At 34.3% G+C, this 25,650-nt stretch overlaps 2 protein-coding genes across 16 annotated transcripts; one reads left to right on the top strand and one right to left on the bottom strand.

Annotated features, from left to right (window-relative positions):
• The first annotated feature begins 7,698 nt into the window (after window positions 1-7,698).
• LOC115980083 (pentatricopeptide repeat-containing protein At3g18970-like) lies at window positions 7,699-15,779 on the top strand. Of its 13 annotated transcripts, none has more exons than XM_031102349.1 (5): window positions 7,699-7,879; window positions 11,196-11,248; window positions 11,978-13,357; window positions 13,725-14,688; window positions 15,202-15,779. In XM_031102349.1, the coding sequence occupies exon 3, from the start codon at window positions 11,998-12,000 to the stop codon at window positions 12,934-12,936; it is 939 nt and encodes a 312-aa protein (XP_030958209.1). In that variant the 5' UTR covers window positions 7,699-7,879; window positions 11,196-11,248; window positions 11,978-11,997; the 3' UTR covers window positions 12,937-13,357; window positions 13,725-14,688; window positions 15,202-15,779. The 13 variants fall into 13 exon arrangements, with proteins under 13 accessions (XP_030958209.1, XP_030958210.1, XP_030958204.1 ...); XM_031102350.1 differs by having other exon boundaries at window positions 7,699-7,890; XM_031102344.1 differs by having other exon boundaries at window positions 7,699-7,890; window positions 11,196-13,143; window positions 13,725-13,780; window positions 14,250-14,688.
• Window positions 15,780-16,200: 421 nt separating this feature from the next.
• On the bottom strand, window positions 16,201-21,995 carry LOC115981591 (light-inducible protein CPRF2-like). 3 transcript variants are annotated; one of them, XM_031103860.1, is made up of 7 exons: window positions 21,418-21,995; window positions 19,291-19,387; window positions 18,560-18,634; window positions 17,949-18,159; window positions 17,196-17,271; window positions 16,977-17,102; window positions 16,201-16,816 (listed from the first exon to the last, which is right to left on the bottom strand). In XM_031103860.1, the coding sequence occupies exons 1-7, from the start codon at window positions 21,952-21,954 to the stop codon at window positions 16,433-16,435; spliced, it is 1,506 nt and encodes a 501-aa protein (XP_030959720.1). In that variant the 5' UTR covers window positions 21,955-21,995; the 3' UTR covers window positions 16,201-16,432. The 3 variants fall into 3 exon arrangements, with proteins under 3 accessions (XP_030959720.1, XP_030959721.1, XP_030959722.1); XM_031103861.1 differs by having other exon boundaries at window positions 18,560-18,622; XM_031103862.1 differs by lacking the exon at window positions 18,560-18,634.
• Window positions 21,996-25,650: the final 3,655 nt, after the last annotated feature.

Genomic DNA, 25,650 nt, shown 5'->3' with positions numbered 1-25,650 from the left:
GCAAAAATTTTAATCTTCGGAGGGACTTTTTGTTGCCATATCTGCTTCCATGTCCATGAGCTGCTTGAGGTGCTTTCACCTTCCTCCATTGAATCCACAATACCTTAAGCTATATGATATGCGCTTTTAACTGTAAACTCACCCCTCTTGTTACCTATCCAAATAAGACAATCTTCAGGTAAATTATTGTTTAATGGGATTTTAAGGATGGTGCTGGCTTCATGGGGAAGAAAAGTAGCATTAATTACATCAATCTTCCACCATCTAGTGTCAATGTCTATGAGGGAAGACACCCAAGGAAAGTCTACATAGCCATCTCGGGGGGAAATCACCTTGTGGGTTGATGGTGTTGGCAACCATCTATCATCCCAAATATGGATTCGCCGGCCATTGCCTACCCTCCATCTTGTGCCCCTTTTAATAACCTTAAGACTATTGTGGATGCTCCGCCAAGCATATGAGGGGTTACTCCCTTTTTTGGAATTGAGGACATCATCAAAAGGAAAATATTTTGCTTTGAAAACCTGGGCCACTAGAGAGTTGGGGTTTGTGAGAATTCTCCAACCTTGCTTAGCTAGCATGGCAAGACTAAAGGCTTGAATGTTTCTGAAGCCCATACCTCCATGGAGTTTAGATCGACACATCTTCCTCCAACTAACCCACGCAATCTTGTTCTCTTTGTCCTTTTGCCCCCACCAAAAGCTCCTTATCATACTTTCCAAGTCTTGGCAAAGAGTCTTGGGGAGTTGGAAGCAACCCATAGTGTATGTAGGCATTGCTTGAGCCACCGCTTTGATTAGGATCTCCCTCCCACCAATTGAAAGGAGTTTACCCTTCCAACCGGCAAGATTTTTTGCCTCTCTGTCTTTAATTTCAGCAAACACCTGAGCTTTGGATTTCCCAACGATGGAAGGCAGTCCCAAATACTTGTTATGTCTGGAATCTTGCATTGGGCTGAGGATGTTTAGGATGTCATCCCTTAATTCTTGTGAAGTGTTCGGGCTAAAGAATACTGAGGATTTGTCAATGTTAATTTTTTACCCCGAAGCCTCTTCATATCTATTTAGGATACTGACAAGAGTATGACATTCTTGCTCCTTTGCTTTACAAAACAAGAGGCTATCATCGGCAAAGAAAATGTGAGTAATTAAGGGGCATCCTCTACAAATGGAAAATCCATTAATTTGCTGATTCATAGTAGCTTCATGAATAAGAGCTGAAAAGCCCTCGGCACAGAGGAGGAAGAGGCAAGGGGAGAGCGGATCCCCCTGTCTAATGCCCCTTGAGGGAGAAATGTTCCCACAAGCTTCCCCATTTATAAGCACTGAATAAGAAACAGAGGAGACACAATTCATAATAGTGTCAATCCATTTTTCCACAAAACCCAATTTCTCCATCACACCTTTAATAAAGCTCCATTCTACCCTATCAAAAGCTTTGCTCATGTCCAATTTAATAAACATGTAATTTTCTTTTCCTTCTTTTTTATGGTTTAGATAAAGCATGGACTCGAAGGCAAAAAGAACATTATCTATGATCAAGCGATTAGGGGTGAATGCACTTTGGTTTTTGGATATGATATTTGGTAGAATGTCTTTAAACCTATTGGCAATGACCTTTGAAATGATTTTATAGGTGGTGTTACAAAGACTAATGGGACGGAATTCTGTCATTCTGGCTGGCTGGTTGGTTTTTGGTATGAGGGAGATGTTGGTTTTGTTTATTTCAGTCATGGGAAGATTTGAATTCAACACATTTAAAACCATGTTTATAATGCTAGGTCCAATAATGTCCCAATAATTATGAAAGAAGATCGCGGACATACCGTCAGGCCCAGGTGCTTTGGTGGGGTGGAGTTGCTAAAGTGCCTTCAAGATTTCCTCACTTGTGAAAGTTTTGGTGAGCTTAGAGTTCATTTCATCTGTGATACACCTAGGGATTGCATTAGTGACTTCATTGATTCCGACGAGAGAAGATGTAGTATAGATTTTCTCAAAGTAAGCAATGGTAGTGGCTGTGATACTTTCCTTACTTTCACACCAAACACCCTCCTCATTCCAAAGCCCCAAAATGGAATTCTTCTTCCTCCTCTCCAAAGCATGGGCGTGAAAAAATTTCGTATTTCTGTCACCTTCCTTATACCAATGGACTTTGCTACGTTGTTTCCAAATGATCTCCTCACTGTCTAGAAGGTCATTTATTTCCTTTCTAAGCTGATTAATTTTAGCTCCTCTACTGCCTTGCCGATCGACATTTGTAATGGAGTTAAGAGCTTTTCTTTTCTCGACTAATTTCTTTGAGATATTGCCTACTACATTCTGATTCCAGCTAGCCAATGCGTTTGCACATTTTTGGAGATTTGAAGCTATCCCTTCAGGAGTGGCAGAGAGAGTACCGGATTGCCATGCAGCCTCAATCACATCATGACAATCCTCCCTTTTGACCCACATAGCTTCAAAATGGAAACGAATTTTACTTCTACGGGATGGAGGAGGAGAGTCAGTGATGCCAAGAATGCAATGGTCGGATGTGGAATCAGCCAAATGGTGAACAGTAGGGTCTTTGAAGTGTCCGAGCCATTCATTAGTAGCAAAAGCTATGTCAAGACGAAGCGAAATCCTGTTACTCCCTTCCTTCATGTTGCACCAAGTATAATCTAGGCCACAATATCCTAGGTCCTTAAAACCACAGTGATTTACAATTCTACGAAAGCCATCCATTTGATTTTGGGAACGTTGAGCTCCACCATCTTTTTCAGTCATTGAAAGGATTTCATTAAAATCACCACAACAAAACCAAGGTAAATTAAATTGACTATGTAGGTATGAGAGGAGTTTCTAGGATTCTTCCCTGAGGTGGGTCTCCAGGTATCCATAAAACCCGGTGAATCTCCAAACAAGACCAGTGTCTGTCTCCGTAATTATCGCATCAATGTGATGGTTAGAATAGCTCTTAATCTCCAGCTTTGTGTCACTGGACCAAAGAAGAGCAAGCCCTCCAATTCGGGCCCTACTCGATACACATAACCCATTTGTAAACCCAAGTTTGAATTTTATTTTTTCCATACGTCTGCATTTTGATTTAGTTTCTGAGAGGAAAACTAAGTTGGGGTTCCAGCGCCGCACATAATCGCGGAGCATATAAACTGTCCGGGGGTTCCCAATTCCTCGACAATTCCAACAAAGGGAATTCATTGTTTTCACTGGTGTGACCATTCTGTATTTTTCATATCTTAGTCTATACAAAGCGAATCCAACCAGGAGTAAAAAAAGCCCATTGAAACAAACAAAACATCCAAACAGAACCAAACAAGATAATCCCAAATTCAGAGCCTAGAACCAATAGAGAAATACAAATCAGAATTCAAAAATTACCCTTAAATGCCAGTGAATCGCCCTACAAATGATCCTTGCAGCAGTTGCATCAGGCAGAAAAGCCACCGAGAGTCACCAGCACTAGATCAAAACCCACCCAGACCAGAAAACCCACTCTCTAGAAGAATTTGCTCCTACGGCGAGAAAGAGAAGCTCCAAAATGACCGGGTTTTATTTAAGCAAATGCCGACCCACTTCCTTACTGAATCCGATGACAATATAAGCGACCAATGTGAGAGATATGGGATGGTGGATGGTTGATATGCAGCTGAGAATTTTGGGATTTAGATTTAGGGATTTTCGGAAAAAACAAATTGACCACGAAGAGAACGGGTAGAGAAGACCCACACATTGGTGGAGAAACCCACCCACTGATGGTGGAGAAGACCACACAAGGTGGAGGAAGAGTCACACGGAATGTGTGAGAGAAAGCTCCTACTTGGGAGAGTTTTTTTCATGTGTGGACAGAGTTTGAGAATAGTTGATGTAGGTGATTTTTTTGAGTGTCTAACATTGAAGGGCTTTTTTTTTTTTTTTTTTTCCTATGTATTAAAATAAAATAAAAATAAAAAATCGAAAAAATACCATTTTTTGTACTATATTTTATTTTTAGGGTTGGAACGGTATCTCATGTGCTAGGCTATAGAATATTTCTCAATTTTCTCTCATGGACCTATTGTTGATATATTGTATAATCAAATTTATTTGAAAAAGGAAAATGTTTTTTTTTTAATTTTTAATTTAAAAGTAGTGCCTTTATTTATTTGTAAAAGGTAAGAGAGGTAGTGTCTTAATCAGATATAAAAGTATCAAAAAAAAAAAAAAAAAAGAGTTTACTTGATTAGAATAAAATAAATATATAATGGAAATGTCTTAGTTTACATTATACTAATAATGTAATATTTATATTGTAAACTAAACAAATATATACAATGTTCTACATATTTGTAAAAAATGTACAATTTTATATACTTTTTACAAATATGTATACATTTGTTTAGTTTACAATGTAAGATTTACATCAATAATACAATGTAAACCTAAAATAAAAATGTATAATTTTCATGACTTGCACTTGACTATCTTTCCATTTCCTTCTGACCTCCCAACCAGTTAATAGGCACTAGCAACTTCTTACAGCCTCTTAGTGAAGGTGCAGACCGCTCCCCTGTCTCCACCGCCCCTGTTAATTAATGTTGCATGCAAAATTAATGCTTAAATGGTCTGTCCTAGTGTTGACACTATTTTATCACTGGCTTTGGTACTACCTACTGGAATTGGAAGCTCATGGGAGCTAAGGAAGTTGCAGCTTTTCTTTCCTATGTTGGCAGCAAAACCTCCTGTGAGTAGTTCAGAGTTTCTGTTTTGTGAACTTCAATTTGGGATTTTGTGTTATTGGGTTGGTTGAATATAAAATATGTTTAGGGACTTCATTTCCACTGTGGTTGATTATATATATGGGTGAGGGTTCAAATTTTGTAGGGATTTAAGACTTTAAGTAGGTAAACTAGATCAGAATGTGTACTGTGTTGAAGACTTAATTTTGTTTGTCGGACAACGGTTCAAACTTCAAATTCCCCCCCCCCCCCCCCCCCACCCCCAAAAAAAATCTGTATTTTTTTAAATCACGTTTTGCTAATTAATTTTTAGAGATGTTGACCTCTATAAAACATTAGGTTACCTAAAGATAGACATTAATGATTAAGTGATATGTCAAAAACATGCACTTCTAGTTTGAAATATCTTAACCAAGCAAGCATTAATTTGATGAAGTTAGAAATGGATTTTAAGATTTTAATTCTTTTATGTTGTTTAGTTATTTGATCTCTTAATAATTGAGGTATAATCTGGGGTTTGTTACTTTTTTTTATTAAAATGATTTAACTGAAATTGAATGTTGCAAAAAATGTTAAATTACTATTTTTGTCATTCAACTATTTGGTAAAGTTGAATTTGTTCCTCATTAGTGTCAACTATTAATTCTGCCAATTTAGTTTCTCAACTTTCAAAACCAAGTAAAATAACACATAAAAAAAAAAAGTAAAATAAATAAATAATTTGAAATCAAATCAAATTCATACTTGAATCTTTCCTCAAAAAAGTGGGATGAGTGTGTGTGATTTAAGTGGGATGAGTGTAACTTAAATAAATTGGAAAGTAATGCCAGTAAAGTCGGTAGTAGCAGTCAGGAAAACATGTATAGCATATATTATGAGAAAATAAAGTTATCCGTGACAACATAGTTCAATCCATTTGTCCATTGTAGATAATAATTTTTATTATTTTTATTTTATGGTAAGAAGGGAGGTGATGAAAAATGATCTCTAGATGGGACAAATTGCTCCAAAAAAGATACACCCAGCCTCAATTAGTCGGATTGAAGGCTTAGGTTTGTTTAGTTCGATGATAATATCCAAGAAACCCAATCCAAGGAAAAGGGCTTGGGTATTAGCACAGCCAAATTGCATTTTTGTTTCTAATGGCTCATGCTTTATTGTTATTGTAGTTAACATAGAGCATATATTATTGACCTACAGTTGAAACAGTGGAATATAGTCTAAAAACTTTCTGCCCTCATTATTTCTTACAAATGTCATATTAATGCTTCATAAGGCACTACAAATGTTTATGAATTCAATTAAACTAAATGCAAAATATAATACACTATGGATTTGTAAAACAAAACAACTATAATGCCGGAAAATAGCAAATAAGTAGAAATTTAACTACAGTCATGAATCAAGAAAAGGACAAAGTTGTGAAACAAAGAAAAATAAAGAAAAACCAAAACGAACCTGATTGGCATGGACTTTTTTTCTTTCTTTTTTTTTTCCCCCCCAAATGTGAAGTGAAACAACCAAAACGACCCAGTTTTGGAAATAACAAAAGGGATCAATCAAAAAATGTATTCCGGATTCTATCCGGTAATCCATGCAGAAAGATTTTCAATACTGTAATTGCAATTTGCAAAAATCATTAATGATCCATACTGATAACTCTCACCCTATTATGATAAAAGGTTGTTAAATCATTTTTGCATATAAGAAATGAAAAACGATAGCAATAACATTCAAGAAACACATTAATTCAAGAACAAAGAGTGAATAATGTGGAATTTCCCAAAAAGAAGCACTAGACAGGGATGGTAATTTTTTTATGGCATTGTTTCCACGGGTAACAAATATCATATTGGCCACTCTTATGATTGAAGAGACAAGGGCCACCCTCTTTTACATAAGCAATCGTGTTTGCATCTATGTCCATCTACGTGAGAGTGTAGAGCCCCAGTAATTAGGGCGGAAAACAAATTCAAATGTGCCACCTTTAGAGAGTGCATGGACTCCAAGATCGTTGTTCTTGGATTGGCAATGGAGGTTCAGGACCAAACCATTTTCCAAATCATTAGAGATTTTCATATGTACCTTAGCTGGAAGAAGTTCTCATTCACACGTAGTTACCAGCAAGAGAAGTAGCAATGATGCTAATCAAATGAAAGAACTCAAGATGTTTTGCTGATTGAGATTTTTTGTTGGTGAATGTTTTAGATTGGTCTTTGTCTTTTTGGGGTCTGTAGGGCTACTTCTTCATGGTAGCCAGTGAAGTTTCTATGCTATAATTTAGGCACATAGCATTCATTGGGGAGTAAGTAGTGAGTAACGTTTAGGAAAATATTTTCCTAATTAAATTCATTTAGGAAAATATGGGATGCCATTTTGGTTGATTTCCCTGTTTTATATATATTATTACTAGCATTCATTTAGGAATAATGTTTCAAATTCAACCACCGTGGAGCCTTAACACTCACTCCACAAATATAAGTGCGTGTGGAATGTGGGAGGTAAGGGTCAGGGTTCAAATCTCTATGAGAGAGCTTCATTCACATATACACTTAGATTAGATGCTCTTAAGAGTTATTAACCTCATCACATGCGCTTCGCGTGAGCGATAAGTCTTTTTTTTTTTTTTTTGGTTAGTGGTCTTATTTTGTAGAAAAAAAATTGTGTTTTTATTTATTTTATATATATGTATAATTTTTATTTTAAAAATCTAATTTATAAGTGAATAAATCAATTTGAAAATTAATAGGAGAGTGATCCTATTTTTTAGATAATGTTTTAGTGGGAGTTAGGTTTTTTTTTTTTAAGAGTCAAGTTAGAGTTACATTTTTACCAAATTATCCTTTAATTTTATCTCTACTTAAATATAAAGATGTAAGTACATTTTTTAACTTTTTTAAATAAAAAAAAAAAAAAAGAGGAATTCAAATAATAAATTTTTTCTCTTTCCTCGGTTTCTCTCTCTCTCTCTCTCTCTCGAGTCTCGCGGTTCTCTTTCAGAAAAAACTCTCAGTCTGCTTCTCATCAGAAAACAACGGGGAAGCACAAAATTGACCCTGCTCTCTCTCACAAAACGATCTGCCCACTTTTTTTTGAACCCCAAACCGTGGCTCAACCACCTGTGAGGAAGAACGGAAATCTGAGAACATCGATCAACAACGGAAATCGGTACCCAAAATGTAATTTCATGGGTTTTTTGCATAATGTTTGAACTTATTGGCTTTTATACTAGATTTGGTGGTTTTACATGATTTGCTATTGCTACTGTCTGGATTTAGTTTTGGATTTATGGGTTTTTTTTTTCTCTATATCTCTCATTTATGTTTTTCTCTTTCACTCTGTTTCTTGATCTCATCTATAGCTATTTAATTAATCTTATTAGAGTCAATAAGCTAATCTGATTCCCTTATGGTTTCTTATTTTTGGCCTCATCTCTATTTTTGCATGCTCGACTTTAGGAAAAAGTATTTTGTATCAAATGATATTAAGTCATTCATGTCAAAATCTAATAAACCGGAGACATGTGTGCAAAAATAGCTATCCACAAAAACATGTCTTTCAATTATTAGTGGGGTTGTTATTTTTTTGCTTACATGTCTCACACTTACTAGATTTTGATACCGCTGACATGAAATCATTTGATACCAAATACCTTCTCTAACTTAAGGCCTTCCCTCATTGATATACAAAACCAATGATATTGTTAGCACATTGTTAAGTAAAAGTAACCTGCTTTTGGGCACAATTTGGTTGTCCTTTAATCTTCCAAGTGAGACTAACCAGGGCCATAACCATAGCACAATAGTGATGGTGATTTCGTTAGCAAAACCAGTGTGTTTGTAAAATACTTAGTATGCTGTGCAACACAACCAAAACAAAGTGCCATGTCAAGGAAGAAGCACTGATAAAGAGCATTTTGATGCATTTTGACAGAAATATAATGTTGATATTTCTTTTGAGTTAAGTATGGAAAATTTTATCAAGGAAAATAGATGATAGAGCACTACAAAGAGACAAGATGAACTCTAAGTGTCTGAAGTCAATTTAAGTCTGTACAGCCAAACTGCCAGCTTTGATTTCAATCAAACTTTTTATTTGGTAATATAATCAAATTTGACATCTTAGTAGTTAGAATTGTCCCCGACAATAATATAACAGTTAAATAATTGATGGGGTCTGTGGAATCCACTTTACAGAAATGGAATCAATTGATTATGATTGAAATCATGTTTGTAGTTATGAGATACAATGAACTCTAGTTGTTTATAGAGTAGCCTGAGCTTTTTGCTATGCTCTTTTTAATGTTTCCAAATTCATATGATCATATTATGTTTACTAAGCCTTAAACTTGATCATAGTCATCAATTCTTTATGATATACCAAATTAATATGAAATACAATGCTTCAAGTTGATGTTTAGGTTTGCCATCATTAATAAAGCTCCAGTTGATCCTCTCCATATATTCAATCATGAATGAGGTAGTACATTACAAACAACATATCTAGAAGAGCTCTGATGCATTAGTTTTATTTTACAATCTCCCCTAGATATGTTTCAACAAACTGGGAATTCTCTTTGCAAAGTTTATCGAGTCTTTTTGAAAAATATGACTATTGAGAAATATTATCAATTGAAAAATATAACCCTTAAAAAAAGGCTATTGAGAAAATATAATTGTTGGAAATTTTGAAAGTGTTACCATTGGGAAATTTAAAAATATAGATGTTAGGAATTTGAAAAATATAGTTGTTGGGAATGAATAAAGAAATAATGAAGAAATAATATTTAAGTGAGATGGAGAAAGGATAGAGAGTCTGTTGGAAAATGTATTTCAAAAAGTAGGTAGGTAAAAAATGAATGTCATTGTTCACCCTTCAAACAGTACAAAAATTTAGAGAAGCTATTGGAGATGCTCTAAGAAGTCTTTCCATAGGAAACCCATAAGCAAAAATATTAAATTGAATGATTTTACTTTTTTAATCTATCACTGCAAGGCTTAGCTTTACCTTGGTGCTCTGTGTGATTGGTGAGAAATTGAATGAGAGGGATTGGAAAAAAAGGAAAGATTGGTTTTTGTCAATCTTAATTCTGTTGTACTGAGTTTTTGAATGAAGTGAATACAAGGAAAGCTTTTTCGGATTTTCAAAGCAGTAGCTTTCAATTAAACTAGTTCTAATTCTGTGCATTGATTAAATTTCAAGTGGAAAATGCAAGGCCAGAATAGATATATTCTCCCAATTTATCCAATAAGTGTATATTTAATCCTCTGGAAATGAAATTGGCTTGACTAGTGCTAAAAACAGAATCAATGATTGGAATTTGTTCTAAACTAAATGCATTCATCATATTTGGTTCAAGTCCCCCCTCACCCAACTATGGAATTATCAACAAAAATATTTGAATTTTGTAATAATTTTTTTTTTCATTGTCTAAATTTTTCTTTCAACAATCTTGATGGTGAAGCACCGACGGAAGGCACATTTAGGAATGTAAGTGTAGTGGTATACCAGCATTACAGCAACTGACATGTCCTGCCAAACCCACTGGGATACACAGAAAGTTCCATTTTGATGAAAGTAATAGTACTCGGCTTAGTTTGAGTGTTTTTGTTTATAGTTTGACAGCTTTAGAGCTTTGATGATATTGAATATGAATGGATACTGTTCATGCTAATCTCACATATTATCATTTTTTTTTTTTTTTTTTTTTTGTCTAGGAAAATATTATTTGGTTAATGCTAGATACCCTTAATCCAAAGAAATATAGTAGCTGTTATTTGTGTCTTGCATAATTTTATTGGAATACATGATAGGAAGGGTGTGTGATTTAAGTGGGATGAGTGTAACTCAGATAAATTGGAAAGCAATGCCAGTGAAGTGGGTAGTAGCAGTTAGGAAAACATGAAGAGCATACATTATGAGGGATAGAAGTTATTCGTGACAAGTGACAACATAGTTCAATCCATTTGTCTGTCGCTGACAATAATTTTTATAATATCTATTTTATAGTAAGAAGGGAGGTGATGAAAGTTTGATATTCAAATAGGACTAAATGGCAGAAAAAAAAAGGGTACACCCGGCCACAGTTAGTTTACCAGATTTATGAAATTGACCCCTAGTTAGTATGGATTAAAACTTGGGTTTGTTGGGTTTGATGATAATATCTGGGATACCTAATCCAGGGAAAAGGGCTTGTGTATTAGCACTCGACACTTTCAACAAGTATCTATTAATTTAATAGGTAGGAGTGTAAGTGTCCCAATTACAACTTTTTCTTGTGCACTTTTTCACATTTGATGTTCTGTTTAGGTGCTTCCATTTGTATATATTTCCTTTAGCCATTATTTGTTACTACATTCATCATTCTCCATTTGCACTGCCAAATTGAATTTTTGTTCCTAATGACTTACTCTTTATAGTTATTGTAGTTGGCATATAGCATATAATATTGACCTACTCAAACGTTTTTTTTTTCATGTACCAGATGGTTCACACAAAGCAGGTGGAAAACAAAAAAAATAGGATACTATTCTAGAGGTGATATTCTTGCATGTAGCTTATAAACTAGGAAGCACTGACTCTTCATTTTGGGTGCCATACTCGTGTTGCAACAGTGTCCTATCTGCCGTGACATGTTATAATTTTTCAAAAATTGCTCGTCACTGTATCATACCCGTGTCCCAGTGTCCGTGTCCATGCATCCTAGCTTATAATTAGCTGAAACTTAACTGTCACATATTCTAACCTATCATGTAAGCTTATGCCTAAGTCTAAGTCCAAGAACCACTCATATGTCCTTTCTTCCAAGACTAATTTGTCTCTCCCTCTTAAACCTAAACAAACCCAAAACCACACACCACCTCAACCAAATCCATGCCCAGTTAATTACCAACAGCCTCAAGTCACCTCCTCTTTTTGCCAAACTTATTGACCAATACTGTGCCGTTTCATTATCCTCTCATGCTCATTTAGTATTCAAACACTTTGGCCAGTCAAACCTATTCCTCTTAAACACTTTGATACGCTGTACTCAGCCTAAAAACTCACTTCTTGTTTTTGCCCATTGGTTTTCAAAGGGAGACTTAATTTTCAATGATTTTACTTATGTTTTCATTTTTGGAGCTTGTGCTAGGGCTTCATCATTAGCAACATTGTGGGAAGGGAGAGAAATACATGGACAAGTTTTGAAACATGGCGTTATGTCAAATATTTTGGTGCAAACCACAATGATACATTTTTATGCTAATAATAAGGATGTTTTTTCAGCACGAAGAGTGTTTGATGAAATGGTTGTGAGAAGTAATGTTACATGGAATGCAATGTTTACTGGTTATTGTACACAAAGAGAAAGAACTAAGGAATATGCCCGTGATGCATTAGTGTTGTTTCAAGACGTGTTGACTGGTGTTTGTGGAGTGAAACCGACCGATACTACAATGGTTTGTGTTCTTTCTATGGCTTCTCAATTAGGTGTGTTAGAATCTGGGGCTTGTGTTCATGGCTATATAGAGAAGACAGTTTGTGTACCTGAGAATGATGTTTTTATTGGTACTGGTTTAGTTGATATGTATGCAAAATGTGGGTGCCTTAAGAGTGCTTTATCTGTTTTTTGGCAAATGAATGAGAGAAATGTGTTGACTTGGACAGCAATGTCAACTGGACTAGCTATCCATGGGAGAGCAAAGGAAGCTTTGGAACTTTTGGATTCAATGGGGGCTTCTGGCATTAAACCCAATGTAGTTACTTTTACAAGCTTGTTATCAGCTTGTTGCCATGTAGGGCTTGTTGAAGAAGGTCTACATTTGTTTGATAAGATGAGGAATAAATTTGGTGTCTTTCCTGTGATGCAACATTATGGCTGCATGGTTGATCTTCTTGGTCGTGCTGGGCACTTGAAAGAAGCATATGAGTTTATAATGGGGATGCAAATTGAACCAGATGCCATAATATGGAGGAGTTTGCTAAGTTCTTGTAAAGTTCATGGGGATGTCATAATGGGTGAGAAGGTGGGGAAGCTTCTCCTCCAGCTACAGCCTGAGAAGAGTGATGCAAATTTGACTGTTAGGAGTGAAGACTTTGTAGCTTTGTCAAATGTTTATGCTACAGCAGACCGGTGGGGTGAAGTGGAGATTGTGAGAAAGGAGATGAAGGTTAAGGGGATAGATAACAAACCTGGTTGTAGTTCAGTACAATCCATGAACAATTATGTTTTAGATGCATGGTAGGTCTTGAACTTGGTATCAAGTGGATGATTGAAAAATGGAAGTAGTGAAACGAATTCAAGAGTTAGTGCCTAAATGAAATATCCAGTTAGAAGAAATTATTGAAATGAAAATCTAACTCAATTGTCAGAAGGGAAACGGTTGCTAAAGAAGATCAACATGACCTCAACAAAGTTTTCATTCAACTTACACGAGTTTCTGACTAAGCAGGTGAACTTTATATGGTTTAAATATCCTCCTCTTCTTATTGTGGATGTACCAAATTTGGTGTGTATTAGGGTTTATCTTTGCAATCAATGTGCCCTGTGTAACCTTGATCCATGGCTAGTGAGTGACCTTGCATGGCCTTTGTGACAATTCTGTGCAAGTTCACAACCATTTTGGTTGACACAGGTGGACTGACCTATGGCTAGTGAGTGACCGGGTAAGTTTAAAATATGCACTGTAACTACTGGCTTTGGCATTCAATACATTCAATTAGTTTCTATTTAATACAACTTGATGTTCTATGTCAAAGCTGTTCTTGTATCTGTAATATGACATATCAGATAATCTAACATGATATCCATATATGACATTTTTTTCTTTTAAAAAAATAAAATCCACATAAGGTTTCAGTCAGATGTCTCATTTATATAAAATCATCCATCATTTATCTGAGTTTTATTTATCCTTGTTTAGTTGTATATCTGTGGCTTGGTTTCAGCATCTTCTGTCTTTTGTGTTGATTAATGAAATATATTAATCCAAAGAGAACTTTCTAAAATTTCTACTTTTTTGTGTTCTCACAGAAGTTTGGAACTTATGATACAAAAGATGCTGTTGTAGCTGGAGATAATCTAAGGAGGTAATGTTAATAGATTTTATTTTTTATCAGTCATGCTGTCGAATTTTATCTAACGGATTATTTAGCTATTTTTGTTGTTTGAAGAGTAGCTAAGCATCAAAATGCAGCAAGGTAGGGATACCCTATGTTTTACATAGATCAATTTGAACAATGACGATACTAAAAACTAAAAATTCTTAACCTTGGTACAAATACATGTTTAATACAAAGCATTAATAGCTGGGATGCAAAGGTATTTGTGTGGGGTCAATTTGTCCCTCATAGGCATCCCTAGTGAGATTTCATGGCCTCTACATGCATGATACAAATAGTGTGATTATTTTCTCAAATTTGATGCATTTCTTCAGCTTTGGATGTTAAGTTTCCTTATAAAGGAATTTCTAGTATCTCCTCCAAATAATTACAGATGCTTATCATGTTCAGATCCTTGTCCATGATACCTGGGATTTTTTTTTTTTTTTCTTGATAGGTAATAAAAGTTTTATTGATAAGAAAAGTAAATGTGTTTTAAGATAGTAAACCCACTGCACTTGAAATGGATACAATCAAATCAAAAGGAAGAGCTAATAGAAATAAGGAAATCAGACATGGAAATACAATGCGTAAAACCCCAAATATGAGGCTAATCAAACCAAGTCCCAGCTAGCAAAGGCTTCAACATATCTACAGGTCTCTCAATATCTTCAAACGTTTGAGAATTGTGTTCCTTCCAGATTAACCACATAAGACAAGCCAGTACCATATTCCAAGCATTTGAAGAAAAATTCCCCAGCTAGGTATATGAAATCTTTCCTTCACCCTGGAGCTAATTGGCATCTCTGTGGGAGCATTTCACTGAAATCTTCTTTATTGTAGACAAAGATGTATTGTGCAGATGATGATGATGGTGATTAACTGCAGTTACTTAAGTGAGTAAGTTGAATTTATTATAAATTTATCAGATCTATTATACACAACTTGTTGGATGAATTCAATTTGTGAGATGAATTTTGCTAGGAATCTCCTTTGTTAAGAGAAGAATTTTCCCCCAAACTCTGACAACAGGATTGTCTAACCAATCAGTGCATATGATCTTCAATTGTTTAATATTTGTTTTGGCTCTTGATGTGGAACTCTAAGCTTTGCGAGCTTTGTTATAATGTTGATCCAATCATTTCAAAGCTTCCAAACATACAACACCTCTATCTGTCTTTTTTCTCTTTTTTTCCCTTAAGATTTAAGTGTTTAGATACTCATACATTTCTCTATATCAATTTCTATTGTATGATGAATTTTGCTGAAGTTTTTCCCTCCATTAAAAAAAAATATGCATTTTGCCAAGAGATTTTCTTGCTCCCATTGTTTCCAACATACCCAGCAACCACTACCTACGGCATATTTGTCACATGTTAAGCACTTATAGTTTGGATTTGAATGTGCAGGAACAAGTACGAGGTTTTCAGTGCTACCATTTTAACCTAGAAAGTTGCTCGCCGTCTCACAAAGTTCCTCATTCACTTCTTCCTGAGTGTGAGCAGTGACCACTACAACCATCCTTGAAATGTGATAGCTAAGATGGTGGAATTTTTGTTATTTGCATCGTTTTGTAGCGAAGTTATTGTGGGATATTTGATTTTCTTGCTCCCCTTGTTTTCAACATACCAAGCAACCAATAAGGCATATTTGTCACCCACTGAGCACAGAATAGTTTTGGATTGAAATGTGTCGGAACAAGGATGAGGTGTTCAATGCTAGCCATCTCAAAATTCAAAAAGCACCCCTTTAACTTAGAAAGTTGCTCGCCATTTCGAAAAGCTCCTCATTCACTTCTTGCCAAGTTTGACCACTACAACCATCCTTAAAAAAGGAAAAGGTTTTTTTTTTTTAAAATATATAATTGCAATTGCTAAAGACAGGCCTAAATGTAATTTTATCAACAATGATGTGTGATAGTTCTCCACGTACATATTTTATTATAAGGTATGACGGAAATGATTTTGGGAATTGATTAATTAGATAATTGAGATGGTAGAAGTTTTGTTATCATTGTTTTGTAGCAAAGTCATTGTGGGAATTTCACCGGTGTAGATACATTTGGGAATTTGATTCTCGGTGCTCCTATACATTGAAGGCAACACAAGCACAAACACATATCCCAAATGGTCATATCATTCTGTATCCAATGTATAGGAGCACGCGACCAAAGTTTTGTTTGTTTTTATCATAGATACGCTATAATCTTACAAGTCACCTACCACTGTTGTCATCAGTAACCATTTCACGATCTGGATCTCATGTATTTGACACCATGGTCTTGACACAATACGGGTTCCAGTTAATGGTCTCTCAGATGATTTCTTTTTTTTATGGTTTTAGACCTAAGAATCTATCGCTGCTTAGCGTTAAAAAAAAAAAATGATGCACAAATTAGTTGCGTAGGCTTAATAAAACATGGGGATGAATAAGAGTTGGAAAATTTGACATAATAAGCTATTACATCCGGCATCACATTGATCAGTAAAGTTAATTACTAGAAGCTTAATTAAGAGTGTAGTTAACATAAAGAATAGGCCTTCTTACATTCGGTACAACCAAAAATAGTAGGGCAATATAATCATCCTTCAAATCATCATTTGGGAGAAGTTTAACACATTTGAGTTACTATATTTGCTACTATTGCTCCCCATTGGTTACACCCCCACGGATCCTCTTCTGCAGATGCTCCAAGCTAGCCACTCGCTGCAAGGAAGCTGTTCTTCCCATCTTGTTTCCTGATACTGCACCTGCTGCAGGATTCTGCTGCACATTTTCAACAGGTGAAATGTCTGCCAAGCCATTGTTAACTCTTAGATCATGAGGGGACATATTATTGTTGGTACTGGGTTGATAAAAGTGATGATTTGGGTTATCTTGCACGGGCACGGCAGCATCTGTTGAAGTGTCAGAAGGGCTTCCATCAAAAGATGGCATTTCTATTGTAGACATCTCAGACATACCCTGGAACATCGTGTTGTTCAACCCAGTAACTCTTTTGACTGTCTCCTCTGCCATCTTGACCTGAAATATAATTACAACAAATGAGTATAACTAATTAATAAATCATGTTTGTTCCCCTTGAGCAACATTTATATTCTTAATTGGGAGCCTTAAGTCATTGAGTTTCAATCCCCATTAGCAAGATACTCAACTTTGAGAACAATCAAAATGAATGGCTTACCTTTGCTCTCAATGTTTCAACATCTGCTTTTAAAACTCTATTATCAACAGCTGCATCACTGTACTTCTGGTTTATTTCAGTAAGACGCTTTAACAGAGAAGAATTTTCCACTCTTAATTGAGAAACCTATTAAGGTCAATGGGTTAGAAACTCTAAACAGATTTGGAAGGGGAAAGAAACAATAGAAGGAAAAAACAATGGATAAAAACTAGGCCATACCTGCGTCTCAAGCTCAGTCAAATGGGCCTGCTTTCTTCTTCTTGAGCGTCTGGCTGACTCTCTATTGGAAAGCATCCTGAAACAGACAGTATGAATCAATTGTATGAAAATGAATTCAACCAGTGAACAGAAGCTTAAAATTGACGCCTCAATGAAAACATAAAGAGAATAAGAAGTCTGCACATTTTGAGGTTTCTTATGCATCAAATATGCAACCAAGAATCACCAGAGTGTGTAAATATACCATGCAACACATTATACACATTTTGAACAAGTATGGACTTGGAAGATAAACACAATTTTTTCATGGATTAATAAAAACTTCTGATAAATCATTTAAGCATGACTTATGAAGAACATCTCAGGCAGGAAATTTGTGTTCCAATCAGCTATCCCATTAAACAGGCAGATCCTTCATCCATGAGATTTACTGTCGAACTTAATTTTAAAAGCAAGTTTTTATGTCCTTCTAATGATAACCATAAACAGAAAATCTTAAAATAATTTAGCAGTACATCGTCCATGGCTTTTCTGTCTGGCATGACAAAGCATGGTTCATATTGCAAGAAACTGCTTTTTGTAGGAACAAACTATTAAAGCCCATTGAAGATGTATTTATGTCAACTTCAGATAGTGCTGCACCAACTACATAAATTATACCAGTGACTTCCCAGTAGAGAAACAACATACTCTTAACATCTCCAAGTATCATACCTATAATATTATCAATAGAACAGCAGAGACCATGGTTACCTCCTCACACGTTTTGCATCAGCAGGGTCCATATTCTCAGTCAGTTCATTTTCTCCTTCAACTTCCTCATCATCAGACTGCTCTCTTGATGAACCACTTGTTGTTGACCTCACTGGTACCCCAGATCTCTTTTGCATAGAAGGTAAGGAATGAGTTCCAAGTGAAACATTGGAGTCCTTATCTTGTGACCTGGTTAAATCATACCCTGATCCTACATAGGTAAATCATATAAGACAAAAGACAAACAAGTGAATAAAAAATAAACTTAAGAACATAAGTGTATTACTTGTAGTCAACACCAAATTCTCAAGATGAGCTAGGGAAAGAGTATGAGGAAAAACAAGAAGAAGAAGGAATCGAGGCAAGAGGAAAGTTCATGATGTAAAATAATCCTTATTATCACCATCACAAATCAATTATTAGAAAGCACCACTCTTATCCGGCTCACCACTCAATTCTCTCAATGTCACCAGTGCAATATTTCTAAAGTCTTTTCCATTTATGCCCAAGGCTAGTAACCTCTAACCCAATTCAGTTAATTAAATTGGTCCCCATAAATTTCTGTAAATCAATTAGTAAAGCCATCAAACCACAAAAGTATGGATGTATACCACTCACACCAGTGTTGACATCTACTTTCTCTAGGACTGTGGAGTTTGCCTCAAGTGAAACGTCTGTATTCCATACTTGCCAAAGGAAAAGTATATCAAATTAAGTCATAAAATGTGCATGTAATAAGACCAAAAAACAGTAATCTAACTTTTTAAAAATGAACTAAAAGTTATAATTTTTTTTTAGTGGTGTTGTATGCTGAATAAGATTGAAAAGCAAGCTACTAATGCATGTTCATTCTTTAGTTTGGACAATAGATTGCAGGGAACAAGGCACTTGTAGAGAATTGCATGTGTAATTCCATAAGGAGCTGGATGTAGTTCAATGGTCAGTTAACATTTGAAATGCATGTGCCAAAAAGGTTAGGATTGTGGAGCAACTAGACAACAGTTGTTGCCCTTGGGTATTCATCATTCAATTCCTTGGGCACATTAACTGGTCAATGGTGTCAAGTAGAGGCTGTCTCATTAAAAGCATTTAAATGATACTTTTTTTTTTTTTTTTTTGCATTACTAGGAGTGGACAATTGAACTGCATAATCTGACATTCATTTATTCCTGGGGAGTTGGGGCTGTTTTTATCCATTGCTATTTTTTTGGCCTATTTTTGCAGTGTTTTGGATGCACATTAATTTAAATAATGTTTTTGTTTATAGTTCTCCTTTCTTTAAAAGGAAAAAAAAGATCTTAGACAAGTACAAACTAAAAACATACAATTGAGTAATGCAAACCTTTAGAAGGGGCTTGGGATCCCAATTGTGAGGTATTGGACGCTTGCAATCCATTGTCAGTTAAAGAACCAGAATCTTGAGGTTTTACCAAAGATCCCTATTGACACGAATAAAACATACTAAGTTAACTAGTATTTATCTGATAAAAATAGCTTCAAATCTATATCAAGCAAAACCGAAGTAAAAGAATTAATCTTATGCAATACATATACAAAAGCAAATTGTAGATTTTCTTAATCCCATACCACAAAGACAATTAAATTCTTAAGCATCCATATCAATGATAGTTTCTAGTTCCTCAAATGATTATAAATGCCATATAGAACCTGAGGTCAGCTGTGACAGATATTGTAATAAACTGTTCATTTGAGATATTAGCCAGGAAGTGATAATTCCACCACATGAAAGAAATTTTAAGTGCCTCATTTACCCCTGCTGTGAAGATCGTTTGGCCAAGCAAACAACCAAAAATAAAAAAGAACATCCAAATCAAGGGATACAACTGTCCAGGCCTAGGTGAAATTTAAGAGTAAAAAACTTTCATAACCCATGCCTAGAAGGATTCTAAAAGTAAAAGACCTTTCCCTTTTAGCTTTCTTGATTACATATAGCGAATGCTAACACATATGAGGAAAAGATCAGAGTAAGCAAATGTTGAAGAAAATCAAATTATAACATGTTCCAGAAGAGAATTTTTGTCAAGTTCAATGCCTAAGTGAGGCCATGAGTATTTTGGTTTTGTGCAAGGTTTTTTTAGTCTTTCTTAAAAGTTTACGGCCATTGACCAAAAAGAGCATAGCAAGAGACCTGTCATGAAGTTAAACTGTAAGTCTTGGAATCTACATTTATTAATCTCTAGCCAGAGCTGATTGAAGCTCATTCACTCAGTAAGTGGTGGTCTTTTTTTCATTCTTTGTTTCATTTTTTCTTTTCCAAAGCAAGCTACAATTCAACCTAAGATTTTGACAATTGCTCGTCTACTTAAACTTTTTTTTTTTTGGGTAATATTCTTTGAAGCCTTAAGGCCAAGTGAATTTAAAAGCAATTATATAAGACCATGTGACTTCTTGTCTTTACTGTCTTCAAGTTTCTAGCAAAGTTTTCTTTGTATAACTCAACCTAAATATCCATTAATTATATTTGCACTACTTTACGTTTCAGAAAACGCCATAAAAAATAAATAAATAAAAATCACTTTAAAATTCCTAGTTCTCATCATATTTGATACAAGAAAACAAAAGCCTCCTCTCAGCAGATGCCAAAATAACAACTCAGCTTAATTGAACCAACTTTCGATTCTCTAAAAACCAAATCAACACGAGAACATGGCTTCACCACGTTTTCTTTCCTTTTTCTTCATCTTTCTTAAGAACGCGGACAATACACACGTTCTTTTATTGGTAAACAAGACACAGACACGGACTAAACATAAACCAAACTCCAAAAGAGGAAACTCCATGCCTTTTTTTTCTGGTCAAGCTCCTAATAGAGTAAGTTTTCCACATCTCATGCTTAGTTGATTTGACTCGAACCAACTAATCCTTCTTTTGCTTATAAAATCGACCTTTTATAGCAAAAAAGTTGCTTAAAGCTAATTTAAAGAAATAAATCTTTTCAGTTTTTGGGTTTTATTTTCATTTTCTCTTTCACTTCATGCATAACTAAAAGATTCAAACCCACCAAACATCATAAACACATTCAAATCAATATAATCACAAGTTATTTTATATTAAAAGAGAGAAATAAAAATTAAATACTTTGTTTGGTCTCTAAGAAAATGCTAGGGAAAAAAAAAAAATGGTCCTCCAAAGCCTAAAAACACCACCTTTTCTTTCCCCAGAAAACCAATAAAACATAAGAAAATTCATGCTAATATAAACTTTCTTTTCTTTTCTAAAGCTTCTCAGTACCCAAACAAAAGCTAAACAACAACAAAAAAGCCCAAATACCCAGGTAAAGCAAAAACACTAAAAAAACCCAGATCCAAACTATTCATTTCCTCAACTTTCTTGGCAACCAAACAAAACCCATGAACTATATTTCAAAAAAAAAAAAAAAAAAAAAAAAAAAAAAAAAAAAAAAAAAAAAAAAAAAAAAAAAAAAAAAAAAAAAAAAAAAAAAACATACCCGAGATAAAGCAACAGCAGCACAAGCAAGATTGAGCTTGCTCTTAAGGAAAGCCTGGTACTCTTCGGAATCGATCGGAATATTCAGCGGAGGACCGGCATTAAACGACGGCGTCGTGCTCGTCGTTCCGTTGTTGCTCTTGTTCTTGCTAGTAAACGACGTCGTCGAAGCCGCGTTGTTACCATTACCATTACTCCTAGTATTGTTATTGTTATTGTTATTGCTATGGCTATGGCTATGGCTATTATTATTATTATTATCAGTGGCGGTCTTCGTGTCGAGGAGGACGACGTCGTTTAAGGGAGCGGAGGAGGACGCGGTTGTGGTTTCGGTCTCGGACGGTTCGACTTCGAGCTGGAGGAAGCGCTGGAAAGCCCACTCGGAAGCGCTGCGGTTCATCATTTTGGAGGATTCGTCGGCTGTTTGCGGTGGCGAATGAGCCGATGACGACGGAGCTTGTGGTGGTTGTGGGTGTGGGTGTGGTGGTGGTGACCAAAACTGGTCCGACATTTCATCCACTGAAAACACCCTATCCATTTCTCTCTCTTTCTTTCTCTCTTCTTCTCTTCTCTCTCTCTCTCCTATTGTGTGTCTTATGTTTTTTGTTTCGTTTTCTCTCTTTATATAAAAAAAAGGTTTTATCTGCTTTGCTGAGGTGGCATTGAGGTGGAGGCACATTAGTCAAAGTTAAATTTCATGCTTTTTTTTTTTTGGGATTCGGGGATTTTGGATTTTACCATTCTTTTTTTATATGCTTTGGATAATTTTATATTTAAGATTTAACCCTGAAATTTAGGAGGTTTTTTTTTTTTTTAATAGTAGATAAAAATTCTACCCTAAATTTAAGCATTTACGTATATAAAGCTATTTTCTAGAAATTTAAACGCGGCACTTCTCTCTAAAAGTCATAACCTTACCGACTTATTACTCTTTTAGATTTTTAGAAAGTTTTCTAAAATACTATGAAGATAATACTTTTATAATAAATCCTAAATAATAACGGGTTATAACTAACTGTTAATTTTAGTAGTAAATAATTAAAACTAGTAATAACTTATCACTTAAGATTTATTATGAAAATATTGTAAATATCACTCTTCTCATTTGTTACTAACAAATTAAATCTTATTATTTACGGAGTAAATCTATTACATGAAAGACCTTTTTTATTTTGATGTTGTTCCACTAAAACCTACTTTAACCTCTTCTTCCTTTCTTTTTTTCAATTTTGGTACAATTTTGTTGATATACTATCAATTAGTGAGATTTTGAACTTTAGATGTCTCGGTCGAAATGGTAAATGAACTTTGCTATTTGATATAGATAACACTATTAAAAGTTTTAGGGTTATTATGTGCCCAATGTGTTTGAGTTTGTGTTTGTGTTTTTGAAGATGGTTGTGTGACCATAGTTGTGATCGGGTTGTAGTATGGGTTTTTTTGTTGTTTGATTTCCTTAGATTTTTTAAAAATAACATATATTATTTCTCACAGATTTTGGGGTTGGTTTGTTGTTTTTGGATGGGTTTGTAAAGGTTATTGCAGTTTTTTTTTTTCTTTCTTTCTTGAATGACATTTTATGGTCACTTCTAACTCTTTGTTTGCGTATGAGGAAAATTTTCTATTCCAAAGATGAAAAATTCTTTATCAAGTTTGTTTTTGGTTGCCATGAAAAACTATACATCTATTTTCTTTTCCTTTTCTTTTTTAAGTCACGTGGCCTCCATGTTAGAATTAGGCGGAACACTTGACAAAATATCAGCATAGTGTCTATTTGATACAATAGCAAAGCTCATGTACCAAATTGACAAAATCAAAATTGCTAAGCGAGTCTAAGTGCAATAGCATAAGAGTTTAGAGGGCCTTAGTGCAATTTATCCTACTTCAAATTGGTATCAATTTAATCATTTCCTCTTTATGTTTGATTTGGATGTTTGATTTTTAGATTGATACAATTTCAAAAGTTCAAGTTAGATTTGAAACTTAATCTTACAAAACTACAAGGTTAAATTTAAGATCACATTAAAGTATTAGGTTTAAAATATAATATTTATCTAATACTTACCTTTGCGTATGAGGAGAGTGAGAGTTATTGTGAGTTCATTAATGTCTATTGTTAGATTACCTTTTAAAATATAACATGATAGTTACTCTATAAGTACAAATTTCTTATGGGGTGTAAGGGGCAAAAGCCGAGGCTTAAGTTTCCAAAAGAGAATTTCATACACATATACACTTAGATTAGATTAGAGTAAAATTTTTATCTTGTATAATAAAAAAATTAAAATAAAACTAAAAAATTTAGATCCTACAAACTTAATCCCATATATATATATTTTTTTGGATGAAATAATCCCATAGAATTTCTATATTGTTTTTTGAAACTATATATTTCTATATTGTTAATGAGTAGAGAAGTGTGAATTTTTTCCAAAAGCCTATGTCTTGTAATGTCTTTTTCTTTATTTGGACGGACCACGTGATGTGCTATTATGCCTTGATGAATATTCTTTTGAGGTTTTGCCAAGGAAAGAACCTACTTTACAACAACAAAATATGTTTTGTTTTGTAATAAATTTTATTAAGGATAATCACCTCTGGTGTGGTGATCACTCCACAAGTATAAATGCTTGTGGGGAAAGGGCTGGGGTTCAAGTCTCTAGAAGGGAACTTCACACACATATACACTTAATTTAAGTTAGAGTAGAAATTCTATCTTGTATCCAAAAAAAAAATTAGCGAGGATAATTAACAAGAATAATTACAAGTTCTATTGTTTTGGGGCATGTTTATAAAATTGTGTGGAATTAACTTGTGTGCAATAGCACTTTCCCGCACATGCAAATCTCATGTGCATGACATGAGGACACCAATGATAATTGTAGCAGCCCATAGTACTCTTTTACTAGTCAGGCTTTATTTCCAAAAAAAATTAAAATAATAAAAAAAAAACTTATTCATAATTCTTTTTTTACTAGTGGTACATAATTTGAGAAGTGAAAATTTAAACTTTAGACATCTCCAACTCTACTAAAAATATAAGAAAGTTTCAATTGAGTTATAAGACTCTTATCTTGATTTAACTATATTTTATTCTCATTTTTTGAACTTAATCAATAAGATAGTTAGGAACGTGAATCTTAGTTTGTTAAACCTATCAGCAAATGTAAATGTAAATCTATATTAGAACTGATCAAGGGTTATTGAGTTTAAATTTTTCAATGGGTCAATTTGAGGCCTAATCAAAACTAAATTGATGTTAAGTTGAAGACCCGCTTAGTGATTAGGTTTGATCAAAATTCTTATATCAAATATGAAAGTTGATGTAAAATTTACCACATTTAATGTTAATTTCAACCTATATGATTCTTCTAGAAATGAATTCTTAACAAGTGTATGGAATATGGATGAATGAAAAACGTAGAAAATAATCAAAGATGAAATGAGTATATGTGAAATGTGAATCACATTATGATCTTATCAACTTTGGTTTCATGAAACATTATACATCGGAACCCATAAAATATTAAGTACCATTTATTTTCATTAATAAATACTAGTCTCATCACACGCGCTTCGCGCGTGAGATGAGGTTTTTTTTGGGTCCTATTTTGTAGCCCAAAAAAAAAAAAAATGTTACATGTGTTTTTATTTTATATATATAATTTTTATTTTGAAAATTTAATTTATAAGTGGATAAAAGTAATTTGAAAATCAATAAGAGAGTGACCCTATTTTTTAGACAATATTTTAGTAGGAATTAAGAGTTGTATTTTTATCAGATTGTCCTTTAGTTTTGCCTCTACTTAAACATAGGGATGTAGGGGTATTTTAGAACCATGAAAATGAGGAATCTAAACAGAAGAAACCCCTTAAATAGTAGTATAGATAAGTGGATGGAAGAGTAAAATTTAAAATTCCACAGCCCACGGGGGATTTCCATCTCTACCTTAGCCTCATGGAGAAAAGTCGTTGCAAATACTTTCAAGCACTCAAGCATCTTAAATTATCTCATATCTTCCTACTAATGTCAATTAAAAAGTCAAGAACCAAGATGATGAAACCATAAATAAATAAATAAATAACATGTGCAGAATGAAAAAACAATTTAATATGTGAAAAAAAAAAAAAGTCAAATACTCCAACAATTTATGAGTCATTTTTTCAACCGATCTTACTGTACATGTTTCCAAGGAGTATTTATTTAAAAAAAAAAAAAAAAAAAAAAAAAAAA

The sequence above is a fragment of the Quercus lobata genome, chromosome 3 (assembly GCF_001633185.2).
Source record: "Quercus lobata isolate SW786 chromosome 3, ValleyOak3.0 Primary Assembly, whole genome shotgun sequence".
In the NCBI taxonomy this organism is placed as follows: Eukaryota; Viridiplantae; Streptophyta; class Magnoliopsida; order Fagales; family Fagaceae; genus Quercus; species Quercus lobata.
The sequence above is the reverse complement of the archived record's forward strand: the minus strand, read 5'-3'. Positions and strand labels throughout refer to the sequence as shown.

Bases quoted from the DNA above. Each gene is read 5' to 3' on its own strand.
- LOC115981591 (XM_031103860.1), bottom strand. From the start codon at position 21,954: ATGGATAGGGTGTTTTCAGTGGATGAAATGTCGGACCAGTTTTGGTCA. The intron at 18,635-19,290 runs GTTTGCATTACT...TCCTTTGGCAAG, and splicing joins ATCCCAAGCCCCTTCTAAAG to TATGGAATACAGACGTTTCA. The intron at 17,103-17,195 runs GTATGGCCTAGT...TGACCTTAATAG, and splicing joins TGACTGAGCTTGAGACGCAG to GTTTCTCAATTAAGAGTGGA.
- LOC115980083 (XM_031102338.1), top strand. From the start codon at position 11,503: ATGTCCTTTCTTCCAAGACTAATTTGTCTCTCCCTCTTAAACCTAAAC.